The sequence below is a fragment of the Dromiciops gliroides genome, chromosome 5 (assembly GCF_019393635.1).
Source record: "Dromiciops gliroides isolate mDroGli1 chromosome 5, mDroGli1.pri, whole genome shotgun sequence".
In the NCBI taxonomy this organism is placed as follows: Eukaryota; Metazoa; Chordata; class Mammalia; order Microbiotheria; family Microbiotheriidae; genus Dromiciops; species Dromiciops gliroides.
In genome coordinates this window covers 236,953,839-236,966,611 of record NC_057865.1, presented here as the reverse complement: position 1 = coordinate 236,966,611, position 12,773 = coordinate 236,953,839, and the positions used below count along the sequence as shown (strand labels likewise).

At 40.2% G+C, this 12,773-nt stretch overlaps 1 protein-coding gene across 1 annotated transcript in view; it reads right to left on the bottom strand.

The window, feature by feature from the left end:
- IRAK3 (interleukin 1 receptor associated kinase 3) overlaps positions 1-12,773 on the bottom strand; it is a 95,238-nt gene that overhangs the window by 18,526 nt on the left and 63,939 nt on the right. Inside the window, 1 exon segment of the mRNA XM_043967812.1 lies at positions 10,616-10,734. Coding sequence (XP_043823747.1) covers positions 10,616-10,734 — 119 coding nt within the window.

The following is a 12,773-nucleotide window of genomic DNA, read 5'->3' as shown; positions in this document are numbered from 1 at the left end:
AAGAAATGTTTACTGGACTATTGATTCGGCCACATCTCCCCTGGGCACTCCTCCTTTAGAAATAGAAAAGTTAGTGGGGCAGCTAGGTGGTGCAGTGGATAGAGCACCGGCCATGGATTCAGGAGGGACCTGGATTCAAATCCAGGCCTCAGACATTTGACACTTCTAGCTGTGTGACCCTGGGGCAAGCACTTAACCCCAATTTCCTCACCAAAAAATAAAAAAAAAAGAAAGAAACTTAGAGCATAAGTGAGATTGCTAGCTCATGATTCAGATAAGTTATACTGGACAGAATTTGACCTGAAAGCGTTTCCTCATTCTTCATTCAATATTGATACATACTAAGGAGAGAGGAGAGTATACTGGAATAGTAAGCCCTACCTGCTCTGGCTGTACTACACGCACACAATGACTATATAGAGAAAGATATGTAAGGTAAGCAATGTGTGCTCAAGTTCTCACAAGCTTTGTTCTCACATTAAATGAACACTTAAAATCATAGATTTCAGAGCTGGAAATTAATGTGGGATTGTAATTTAAAGTAATGATTCCAAACTAGGGTCTGAAAACAACTTTAAAAAAAAGATTTTGATAACTGAATTTCAACATAAGTGTTTTCTTTGTGAATTCCACAGATTTTATTTTATTGCATTTAAAATCTTATTCTGAGACAGCATCCATATCCTTAGCTTCACCATACATGTCAAACTTTACCATGATGCAAAACAAGTTTAAGAATCCCCTGGTTTAGGGGGAAGCTAGTGATGCAGTAGGATAAAGCATCAGCCCTGGATTCAGGAGGACCTGAGTTCAAATACTGCCTGAGGCACTTGACACTTAATTAGCTGTGTGACCCTGGGCAAGTCACTTAAACCTCACTGCCCCACAAAAAAAAACCCAACCAAACAAACAAACAAAAAACAGAACTCCTGGGGGTCCCATCCAGGAGGACATGAATTTTGTGTTTTCTGTATAACTAGAGTCCCCAGAAGGCTGTGTATAAGCTCATCAAGTGATAACCATCTTGACCTGATTGGATGTTTTCTGTACGCCTGGTACAAAAATGCCAATGGAAGTCTCATGAGGTAAAGAGCAAAGGTGGGTGAGCATGGTAAGGAAAGAGGAGAGGAAGAAAGATGCATTGCTGATCATGCAAAGGTATTCGAGTAGAAGTAGGAGTAGGAGGCTTTCTCTCCTCCAGTCCCTCAGAGCAACTAGACTCTCACCACTGCTCTATTCTTGACCCAAGATGTCTCATTTTCAAGATACTGAAACTCAATCTACTTGGTAAGTTTTTCATACCCTTTCTTCTCTCTAGCCACAATAAGGAGAAGATATGTGCTCAAAAGCCACAATAAGGAGAAGATATGAGAGGAAGTAATTCAACAGAGTTACTTCTGAGAGTGAATGTCTCTAACAGATCTGTCCATGAGTGAAAATACCTGTTTCTTCTCTCACTGTGTTAAAGGTATAGGGAGAGTGGATAGAAAATAAGCCCACTGTTTCCACTTTCTGAGGATGCCATAGTGGTAGCCTTGGGAAATGAATAGTAGGAGTGCTTGCTATCTGATTTAATTCTTTGTTATTTACCTTTATTTATTTTGGGGGGAGGCAATTGGGGTTGTAATTTGCCCAGGGTCACTCAGCCAATAAGAGTCTAAGACTGGATTTGAACTCAGGTCCTCTTGCCTCCAGGGCCAAGTACTCTATCCACTGCCCCACCTACCTGCTTTTTTTAAAGTAATAGTTTAAGCTGTTTTTAAAGTAATAGTTACCTATAATTAAATACCTACTGCTGTGCTAGAATCACTGGGGTCTTTGATCCTCTCTTCTAAGCCTAGGGAGGTACATTGTCCAGATCTCCCAACCAGGTAGGGGCAGTGCTGCCATCACCATTGGATAGCCCAGGTCTTGATCATGGCCTCAGAGGCCTTGATCATTCATATCTTAAAACAATTAAAAAACCTTGGTGGCCTCACAGGGGCAGCTAGGTGGCACAGTAAATAGCTTGCCTGTCCCTTGGAATCAGGAAGACCTGAATTCAAATCCCATGTAAGGACAACTGATTAGCTGTGTGACCCTGGGCAAGTCACAACCCTATTAGCCTCAGTTTCCTCATCTGTCAAGTGAGTTGAAGAAGGAAATGGCAAACTACTCCAGTATCTTTGCCAAGTAAACCCAAATGAGGTCAGGAAAAGTTGAACACAACTGAAAAATGACTGAACACAACCACATTGGTTTTATAATTAGTCGTTTCCTTTCCAGTCAGCCCTATAACAGCTAGAGATAAGAAAGAATTTTTCTATATAAACATCAGCCCCTGTGCTTTGTAGTGTTCCAGTCTCTTGGCACTTCCTGCAACTCCTCGAGCTCACATTGATTTATTCTCCCCTAAACTTTGGGCTGTATTAATTAACAACCACACTCATTTTGGAATCATGGAATCACAGAAACTAGAAGTTGGGGGCAGCTGTGGTGGTGCAGTGGATAAAAGCAGTGGCCTTGGGATTCAGGAGGACCTGAGTTCAAAATCCAGGCCTCAGACACTTGACACTTACTAGCTGTGTGACCCTGGGCAAGTCACTTAACCCCATTTCCCTACCCAAAAAGAAAAAAAGAAAGAAAAAGAAACTAGAAGTTGGAAGGAATTGCAGAAGCCACAGGCTTTAACCCTTACTTGAAAAATATTCTGCTCAAAAATAATAATTGACGCATATAAATGCCCATTCGACCTTATCTAAAGAAACCCAAGAAGAATCCTCATAACCCTCGTAAGGCAGGCCCTCAATCATATCTGTCTAGTATCATTATATTTTCAACATGTCGATAAGCTTAGAATAAAAAAGTTGGAAGGAAGCTCAGAGGCTATCTGGGCCAACAAGTATTTGTGAAAGACCAGATTTAGAGCTAGGAGGGAGTTGTAGTATTCATTAAATAGAATAAATCCTCATTTTTAGTGTATGGGGAAGCCAAGGCATGTTGTTGTTCACTTCAGTTTTTCAGGTCATGCCCGACTCTTTCATAACCCCTTTTGGGGTTTTCCTGGCAAAGATACTGGAGTGGTTTGCTATTTCCTTTCTCCAGCTCATTTGACAGATGAGGAAACTGAGGCAAATGGGGTTAAATGACTTGGCCCAGGGCCATACAGCTAGTGAGTGTGGCTGAAGATGGATTTGAACTCAGGTCCTTCCTGACTCCACTGTACCACCTAGCTGCCTTATTGATCTTAGTATAATGGTATTTATACAATTAGGAATACAAGCATTCCTGTTAGTAATAAGAGTCACTTAACCCTCACTGCCCCACCAAAAAAAAAAAAAAAAGAATATCTGGAGACAAGAAATGGAGTGTCTCATTCATGGCAGCCAAGAGGCCAGATGGAAAAGTCCATGTTAGGGAATGAGCATAAGAAGGACTGGAAAGGTAGGACGGGGCTATGTTATGAATAGCTTTAAATGTCACACAGAGTACTTTGTATCTGCTCCTAAAGGTAATAGGGAAGCCACTGGAGTTTATGAGGGGGGGTGGGGTAAGGTGATCAGACAGTATTTAGAAGAATCTCTTTAGTGGGCTGAATTGGAGAATGGATGGAGTGGGGAGATACTTGAGGCAGTCCAGACCTGCCGCAGGGGCTATTGCAATAGTCCAGGTGTGTGCAATGAGGTCCTGGACCAAGGTAGTGGCGAGTCAGAGTGAAATCAACAAGAGATATCACAAAAGTGAAATTGACACATCTTGGCAACAGCTTGGTGTATAGGGAGTAAAAGAGGGTGAAAGGTTGGGAGCCTGAGGGACTGGGAGATTGGTGTTGCCCTCTATAGCCATGGGGAGGCGGAAGGAGAGGGAAGATTTAGGGGCAGAGATGAGTTCTGTTGGGCATATTGAGTTTGAAATGTTTACTGGACATCCGCGATTCAAGATGTCGGATGGAGATGTGAGATAGGAGACAGGTCAGCAGAGAGACCAGGGCAGAAAAGATAGATTTGAGAATCATTAGCATAGAGATGATAATTTTTAAACCCATGGAGAGGCTGATGAATTTCAACAAGTGAAATAGTATAGGGAGAAGAAAGAGGACTTGGCACCCAACTCTGAGAGACACCTACCATTTCACACTTCATGTGAAAAGGGGTGAAGGAGGAAGAAGTGGCAGAGGGCATCTGAGTGATGGGAGATGAAGAAGAGAGAAGAACAGGGAGCTCAAGGCAAATGGCCTCAATTTTTCTGTAAAATATGAGGCGAGTGGATAGAGCACTGGCTCTGGAGTCGGGAGGACCTGGGTTCAAATCCGGCCTCAGACACTTAACACTTACTAGCTGTGTGACCCTGGGCAAGTCACTTAACCCCAATTGCCTCACTAAAAAAAATAAATAAATAAATAAATAAAATATGAGGCGAGGTTGTCAACTGAGAGAGTGGGGAGGGGAGAACCATGAGAGAACTGAGGAGGGATGAAAAGACTTGGAAGGGTCATTTTGGAGAGTGAGATAGTGAGTTCCTAAGGGAAGTATAGCAGAATTTCCTAGCAGCAGCGAGGGCTCAGTGGAGATTGTGTAACATAAATTTGTAGTGTACCCAGTCAGAACACTTGTGCGATTTTTTCCACTTTCACTCCTACCTGTACATCTGCAGGTAGGAAGGCAACACATAGTGAGAGTGCTAGGTATAATTAGCACTATGATAAGGGAATGAGGGATTCAGGAGAATAGGAAGGTGGAGAGTTGAATTGATTGATTCACCAGATAGTCAAAATGAGGAAGAGAGGAGAGAGTGGCTAGTGCTGGGGAGATGGCTTGGGGGGACAATTGATAGGTCAAGGTATTAGAGGTCATGGTACGGAGGAAGAGCAGGGTTTTTGTAAGGGAAGTCTGAGAGAGAGGTGAAGAGCCAATAGATTATGGTCGGAAAAGTGGATTTCAGAATTCTTGCACATGGAGGTGGTCATGGGAGATGGCAAGATCAAGGGTATGACCATGTTTTGTGTGTGTGGTTGAAATGGGTTAGTTCATAGGAGATGAAAAGGTTGAGGAACTGAGAAGTTAGAGTATTTGGTGAAACATGACATCCATCTCTTGACAGAGATGATGAATTCAGATTGTAGAATGAGACATATAGTTTGTGGTTTTGTTTTTTTTTAAACATAGCCAATAAGGGCATTGGTTTTTCTGAACAATGCATATTACAAGGAATTTCTTTCTCATTCTCTTTTTTTCAGCGGGGTGGGGGAGAGAAAAATAGATTTCTGTTCATTTGAAAAAAAAGAAATTTAATTTAAGATAATAAACCAAGGGGCAGCTCGGTGGTGCAGTGAATAGAGCACCAGCCCTGGATTCAGGAGGACCTGAGTTCAAATTCAGCCTCAAACACTTAATACTTACTAGCTGTGTGACCCTGGGCAAGTCACTTAACCCCAATTGCCTCACACACAAAAAACCCAAAAAACAAACAAACAAAGATAATAAACCAAAGAAAGAACATAGATAATGTAATGTTACAATTTCTGGAATGAGCTCACTGGATGGAAAAGTTGTTATTTGGGGGAGAGGGGGTGGAGAGAATCCCCAGACTTAAAATAATAAATGAGATTTGCCTAAAAAGTGGAAAGTGGTTTTCGTATCTTAATTCATCTGAGCCATACAACTATGCAAGGTAATTACTTCAGACTGTATGATCCTTATTTTACAAATGAAGAAACAAAAGCTCATAGTAGTTATTTGATTTTTCCCATGTTCACACAACCAGCAAGTATTAAGGGTGAGAGCTGAGCCCAGTTCCCTGGTACTTCAAGCTGAACACCCTATCTACTACATCACATTGCTTTTCTGGCTTCTGAACACACAACTGTGTAGGTAACAGCCTACTTGTGGTGTCTTCCCTAATTTTGCTGCTACTAGTACATGCTCAGAGCAGGCAACCTTGCTATATCATCTTTACCTACTTGTTAACAATCAAAGGTTGAACTCCAAAGAGATCAAAGCAAGAGGGAAAGGACCAGGGGTGTACTACTAAATATTTAACAATCAGCTGGGCGATGGAGAGGGGAGAGGAATGTATGTGAGACACACTTTTAAGTTTAATTGCATTCTTCACATTTTTCCCATCACTTTCTTAAGTCTAGACAATGAACAGAAAAAATAAATCAAGCCCTGATTTGTAGCATTTGCTGATTTCTGAGATATAAATGCTCACCTAAAATATTTATAGCAGTTCTTTTTGTTACAGCAAAGAATTGGAAACCAAAGAGGGTGGGGGAGTACCTTTCAACAGAGGAGTGACTAAACAATATATAAATGTAATGGAAAATTATTGTGCTTGGGAAGACTTGTATGAATTAATGGAGATGAAAGTGAGCAGGACCAGGAAAACAAATGAGAAAAACCCAATATTATTAAGAAAAATAACTTTGAAAGACTTAAGAATTCTGATTAAAGCAATGATTGATCACAATTCCAGAGGGCTGATAAAGCATGCTTCCTGCCAACCAATTGAGTGGTTATGGACCTAAGATACAGACTAAGACATCCATTTTCAGACATAGCTAATGTAGGAAATTGTTTTGCCTGAAGATGCATATTTGTTACAAGGGTTTTGTTTTTCTTTTTTCTAATTGGCGGAAGATGTAAAGGGTAGGAATAGAGGTAGAATAATAAAAAGAAAAAGAAAAAAGGATCATTGAAGGCTCTTTTTTTAATGCACAGAAGAAAACAGAAGGAAAGCCCCCAAAATCAGAAATGCATAGGACAAGGAGAAACTAGGTGGCATAGTGGATAGAGCACTGGCCCTGAAGTCAGGCCTGAATTAAAATCCAGCCTCAGACACTTACTAGCTGTGTGACCCTGGGCAAGTCACTTAACCCTTATTGCCTCAAAAAAAAATTGGATAGAACAGCTTTAAAAGCAGAGGCAGGGGAGATTTGGTACCTCTGAGCCATGTGCTTTATGCCAATCTCCCCATGAAAGTCCAAGGATTTCTTTCATGGTTTCCCTCCCCCCACCCTTCCCTTCCCTTGCTCCTAAATAAACTATCACCTTATTCTAAAAAAAAAAAAAAAAAAAAAAGCAGAGGGCAGGGGGCAGCTAGGTGGTACAATGGATAAAGCAGCAGCCCTAGATTCAGGAGGACCTGAGTTCAAATCCAACCTCAGACACTTGACACTTACCAGCTGTGTGACCCTGGGCAAGTCACTTAACCCTCATTGACCCACCAAAGGTGAAAAAAACCCTCTTTTTTTTTTTTTTTTTTTGCTGGGTCACTTAACCCCAATTGCCTCGCTAAAAAAAAAAAAAAGCAGAAACAGCTAGGTGTCAGGAGAGGACTGGGCCTGGACTCAGGAAGACTTGAGTTCATTTACTGGGCCTTTGACCCTAGGCAAGTCACTTAAACTCTATCTGCTTCCCTGCCTTGTCTTGAGGACCAAATGAGATAATATTTGTGGAGTGCTTAGCACAGTGCCTGGCACCTAGTAGGTACTTAATAAATGTTTATTCTCTTCCCTCCATCCTTTGAAAGTTACATGTTGAATTTATCATACTTTAAAAAGAAAAGTAAGTTGTAAATAACAGGGATCCGCAGTTTAATGTAAAATAATTTTCCCCGTTCTACTATGTACATGAAAATGTCTATTTTATTTGGTGTTCAGAATTAAAAAAAAAATAAAAATGAACAAAAAGAAAACTGAAGGCTTACCACTGCCCCCATGTGACCAGATACCATGTGGATGCCTTCAGGACTAAGCAGGATTCTGGTGCCTTTTTTTTTTTTCCTTAAATCACGAGCAAGAGCAAACAAAAGCTCCAGTCCTTGTGTCAAAAATACAGCAAAAGACTTTCACAAATCCTTGGGGAGATTACTGGAAAGAAGCAGCAACCATCTCCTGCAGTCTTCCCTACTGTTCATCAAAGGCACAGTTCCCAACTGTGGGACTGATAAAAGATTCACTAACAGGATAGGATTCATCCACTTGGTGAAGACTTACTCTAGCAAATCAACCATCTACCTGAATGTACATTGCAAGACAAGAAAGGAGGAGGCCTTTCTATCTCCCCTTTTGATATCTCACTAAATGAACTGCCAGGGATGCTGTGAGGTTTGTACAGCTTAATATGAAAATTCTCCAGCAGTATGTACAGTGGGATCAGCAAAAGACTGCAGACACAGGAGCTATGAATTTTAATTCCAGCTTTGCTTCTGTCTTGCTGGGATGCCCTGGGGTTAATCGCTTAACCTTTCCTTAATCCTCAGCCAAAAAAAGAAAAAGAGACAGAGAAATGAATACTAATTTATTTCATAGAACTGCTATCAGGTTCAACTAACAAAGCACTTTTAAAATGATGTCTGTTTGTTAAAATTGTGTGATCATGACTTTAGCAGAGAATGTAATATCTGGGCCCACCAGCTATAGTAGACCTGAATTCTCAGAGAAGAATGTTAATTTTTGGATTTCCTATAAACATTGGCCTTTCCAAAAAGCACCACAATGAATTTTCTAGGGACAGAAAATGTTTAAATGAGAGAAGAGTTTTAGGGAGGTGGGAGATGTTCCTCTCCTACCCCCACCACAGAATTCGATCACTATTGAAGACATTTTACTATGGTAACAAAGGTGACAAAACCTTTTCTCTGATGGAATTCAAAGAAACAACCTCATTAGACAAATAAAAATTGGACCTGACTTTGGAGGGCCTTAAATAATTAGACTTTGGAAAGGATTAGAGAGTTAGTACAGTGGTAGAGGAGACCTTTGCACTTATACTAAAGGACAGCAAAGGGAGATAGGGGTGATTCTCTCCCCTTCCCCTTCCTCTTATTGGTCATATGGATTTGAAATAAGGCTACTCAATCAGTAGGAGACACCCCATCCAAAAGTTTGAAGATTCATGATTTGTAGAGAGGAGAGACAAGTTACAGTAGAATTATACATGGCAAGGGAGCAGAGACCCACATTCCTAACATATGCCAATGCAGAAACAAAGTCTTTTGAGGAAGGTAGTGGTTTTAAGGAACTAGATTCCTGGCAGCAAAAATCAAAGGAAAAAAAAAAAAAGAACTGGCTATGAGCTCAAAAGAGAGTCCCTAGCAACTAGGAGTCAAACTATGGAAAGGAGCAAACTTTGGAAATCCAGCTGAGCAACACACCCAGCAAAGATGCGACATCCAAAGCTAGCTACATGAGGACTCTGGGGAGAAAGGACATCCAGACAATACAATACCAAAGATTGTAAGCTGTCTTTGCCACACATGTATCCTAAATGTGTGTCTTGCTACCACCATACATTAAGTTTGACCCTACTCTCCCCATAGATACTGTGTGCATTTGTGGGACTGTATATCCTAGGTTTATGAAAAGAATGATTTATATCTATCATCACCATTTTTTACTATTATTTACTATGCCATCTTAGTAAATATCTTTGCTAAGAGCAAATCTTGTCACCTAGATGATTGTTGATGAGGAGAACATCAGTAGGGGCTCATGATATATAGGAACTACAGTAGTAACTGTAGCCACACAAAATTACCCTGAGAACCTAAGGCAGTGGCTGTCCTCTGGGGACCAAACCTTAGAGTATGTGGGTGAGTTTGGGGATAGCACAGGGAAGGTAATTCACATGAAGCAGGATAAATAGAAAAAGGCTTTTATAATAATACTAAAAGAGAGCAATAAAACTTTTCCTTAGCTAACATCATGCAATTTAGTGCCTTTGAAAATGTCAAAAGTGTTCTATATAAATGTTAACTATATAGGGGCAGTTAGCTGCTGCAGTGCTGGGCCTGGAGTCAGGAAGATTCATCTTTCTGGGTTCAAGTTTGGCCTCAGACACTTACCAGCTTTGTGACCTTGGGCAAGTCACTTAACCCTGTTTGCCTCAGTTTCCTCATCTGTCAAGTGAGCTGGAGAAGGAAATGGCAAACCATTCTAGTATCTTTTACCAAAAAAACCCTCAACAACCCCAATGGAGTCATGAAGAAAGAGTTGGACATGCATAAAACAACTGTCAACAAAATTTAAGAGAAGCATTTTAACTAGGAAAAGGTACAGAATAAAAGCCTAGAGAAGATTCTGATTGGCTCATAGGTTAAGAGCTAGAGGTCATCTAGTCCAAAGCTCTCATTTTATAGAGGGGAAACTGAGGCTCAGAGACGTTACTTGCAAGGGTAGAAAGTAGAAAAATATAGAACTGAAGCCAGGTCTTCTGACTCTTCAGTAATTTCTTTTTTCTTTTTTGCAAGGTGGGGGGGGGGGAAGTGACTTGCCCAGGGTCATATAGCTAGTAAGTGTCAAGTGTCTGAATCTGGATTTGAACTCAGGTCCTCCTGAATTCAGGGCTGGTGCTTTATCCACTGTGCCACCTAGCTGCCCCTCTTCTGACTCGTACTCAAATACTCTTTCCCTATAGCCTCATCACACTATACTATTTAGGGTTTTGTCATCTATGCTAAGAAGACTTTGATATTTTGTTGGACTCAGGATCTCATTGGCATAGTTACTCCTTCCAGTTATAGACTGCAATCCATCCATGTTCCTCTCATAGAATCTACTTACCTTTGATAATAAAAGTAAGGGGGCATCTCTGTACACCATAAGGGATTGAACAAGGATGTTTGTCAAATTTACCTTGTTATGTTGCCACAGATGACAGAGCATGGTTCAGTATTGTGCAAATTTTGAATGGCTCTGGCTACTCCTATCAATATACTGATTCGAAGTTGCCAAGAAAGTGGAAATGTATTATCCTAAAAAGAGAACTGGAGTTAGTTTGGTTAAAAATAAGTATTAAAGGTAACATCTAGTATATTTGTTGTTGCTGACCCCATTTTTTACCTTCTTGGCAAAGATACTGAAGCATTTTGCCATTTCCCCCTTGAGCTCATTTTAGAGCTGAAGAACTGAGGCAAACAAGTTAAGTGACTTGCCCTGGGTCACACAGCCAGTAAGTGTCTGAGGCGAGAGTCGATACACCACTATACCTGGAGTCACAAAGATCTGAGTTCAAATCCGATCTCAAACATTTACTAGCTATGTGACCTTGGGCAAGTCACTTAACCCTGTTTGCTTCAGTTTCCTAGTCTGTAAAATGAACTGGAGAAGGAAATGGCAAACCACTCTAATATCTTTTCCAAGAAAACCTCAAATAGGGTCACAGAGAGTCAGACACAACTGAAACAATTCAACAATTGTTCATCTTCAGTTTGGCTTACCTTAATTAAGGTCCTAAATAAGGAAGATCCATAAATTCAATTCAACAAAAATTTATTAAGTACCTACTATGTGCTAGGCACTGTCCTAGCAACTCAAGATATTAGACTCAAAATGAAATAGTTCCTGTACTCTAGCTTCAGCTGAAATAAATTTCTCCCTCATTTAATCTCATTGCACTTTGGATTCCTCTGAAGCATTTCTTTCTTTTTAAAATTATTTTTAATTTTTTGTGGGGCAATGAGGGTTAAGTAATTTGCCCAGGGTCACACGTGTCAATTGTCTAAGGCTGGATTTGAAATCAGGTACTCCTGAATCCAGGGCTGGTGCTTTATCTACTGCACCACCTAGCTGCCCCTGAAGCATTTATTTCTGTTGTGTTATACTTTTTCCTGTATATAAATAATCTCTCTACTAATATATCACATTACATATTCTGCAAAATATTTTTATATTGGTAGTAACAGCAGTTAACATTTATTACATAGTTTATTATTATTATTTATTACATAGTTAACCTACTATGTGCAAGTCACTGTGCTAAGTACTTGTAATTATTATCTCATCTGATCCTCACAATAACCCTGGGAGGCCGGTAGTATTATTATCTTCATTTTACAGGTGAGGAAACTGAGGCAAACAAAGGTTAGGTAACTTGCCCAGGTTAACACAGGTAGTAAGTGTCTGAGGCTGGATTTGAACTCATGTTTTTCTGACTCTAGTCCTAGTGCTCTATCCACTGTGCCCCCTCTCTATAATATATAATATTATGTTATACAACATTATATGTATAGTGTAATTATATAATTATATTATAAGGTTATACATTCACATAATTACATAATAATTATATATTAAAGTGATGTATAACAATATACTTAATAAATATATTTATAATTATCTCCCTAAAATGCTGTTTGGATTGCACCACTCCTCTATTCAATAAACTGCATCAGTTCCTTGTTAAGTCCAGGGTCCAATATAAAATCCTCTGTTTCACATTTAAAGTCTTTCATAACCTGGCCCTTTCCTACCTTTCCTGTCTTCTCATACCTCCACAAGCAATGTGATCTAGGAACACTAGTCTCCTTGCTGTTCCTCCCACAGATGATGCATATCCTGCCTACCCTCTTCATAGTTGCCTTCTTATTTCCCTGGCTTCCTTGAAGTCTCAGCTCAAGTCCCACCTTCTTCAAGAAACCTTTCCCAGTCTTCCTTAATCTTTGTGTCTTCCTGTAGAGATGACCCACATTTTATCGTGTTTGCTTATAGCTTGTTTGCATTTTGCCTCTCTCCTTAGACTGAGCTCTTTGAGAAGAGGGACTGCTTTTTGACTTTGTATCCCTAGTGCTTAGGTGCTTAATAAATGCTAGCTGATGACTGAGAGGAGCAGAAACAGAAGAACACTGTACACAGTAACAGCAACATTGTGTGATGAACAATGGTGATAGACTTGGCTCTTCTCAGCAGTGCAACAATCCAAAACAACTTCAAAGAACTCATGATAGAAAATGTTCTCAACATCCAGAAAAAAGAAGTGTGGATTATGAATGCCCATTGAACCATACTGTATCTA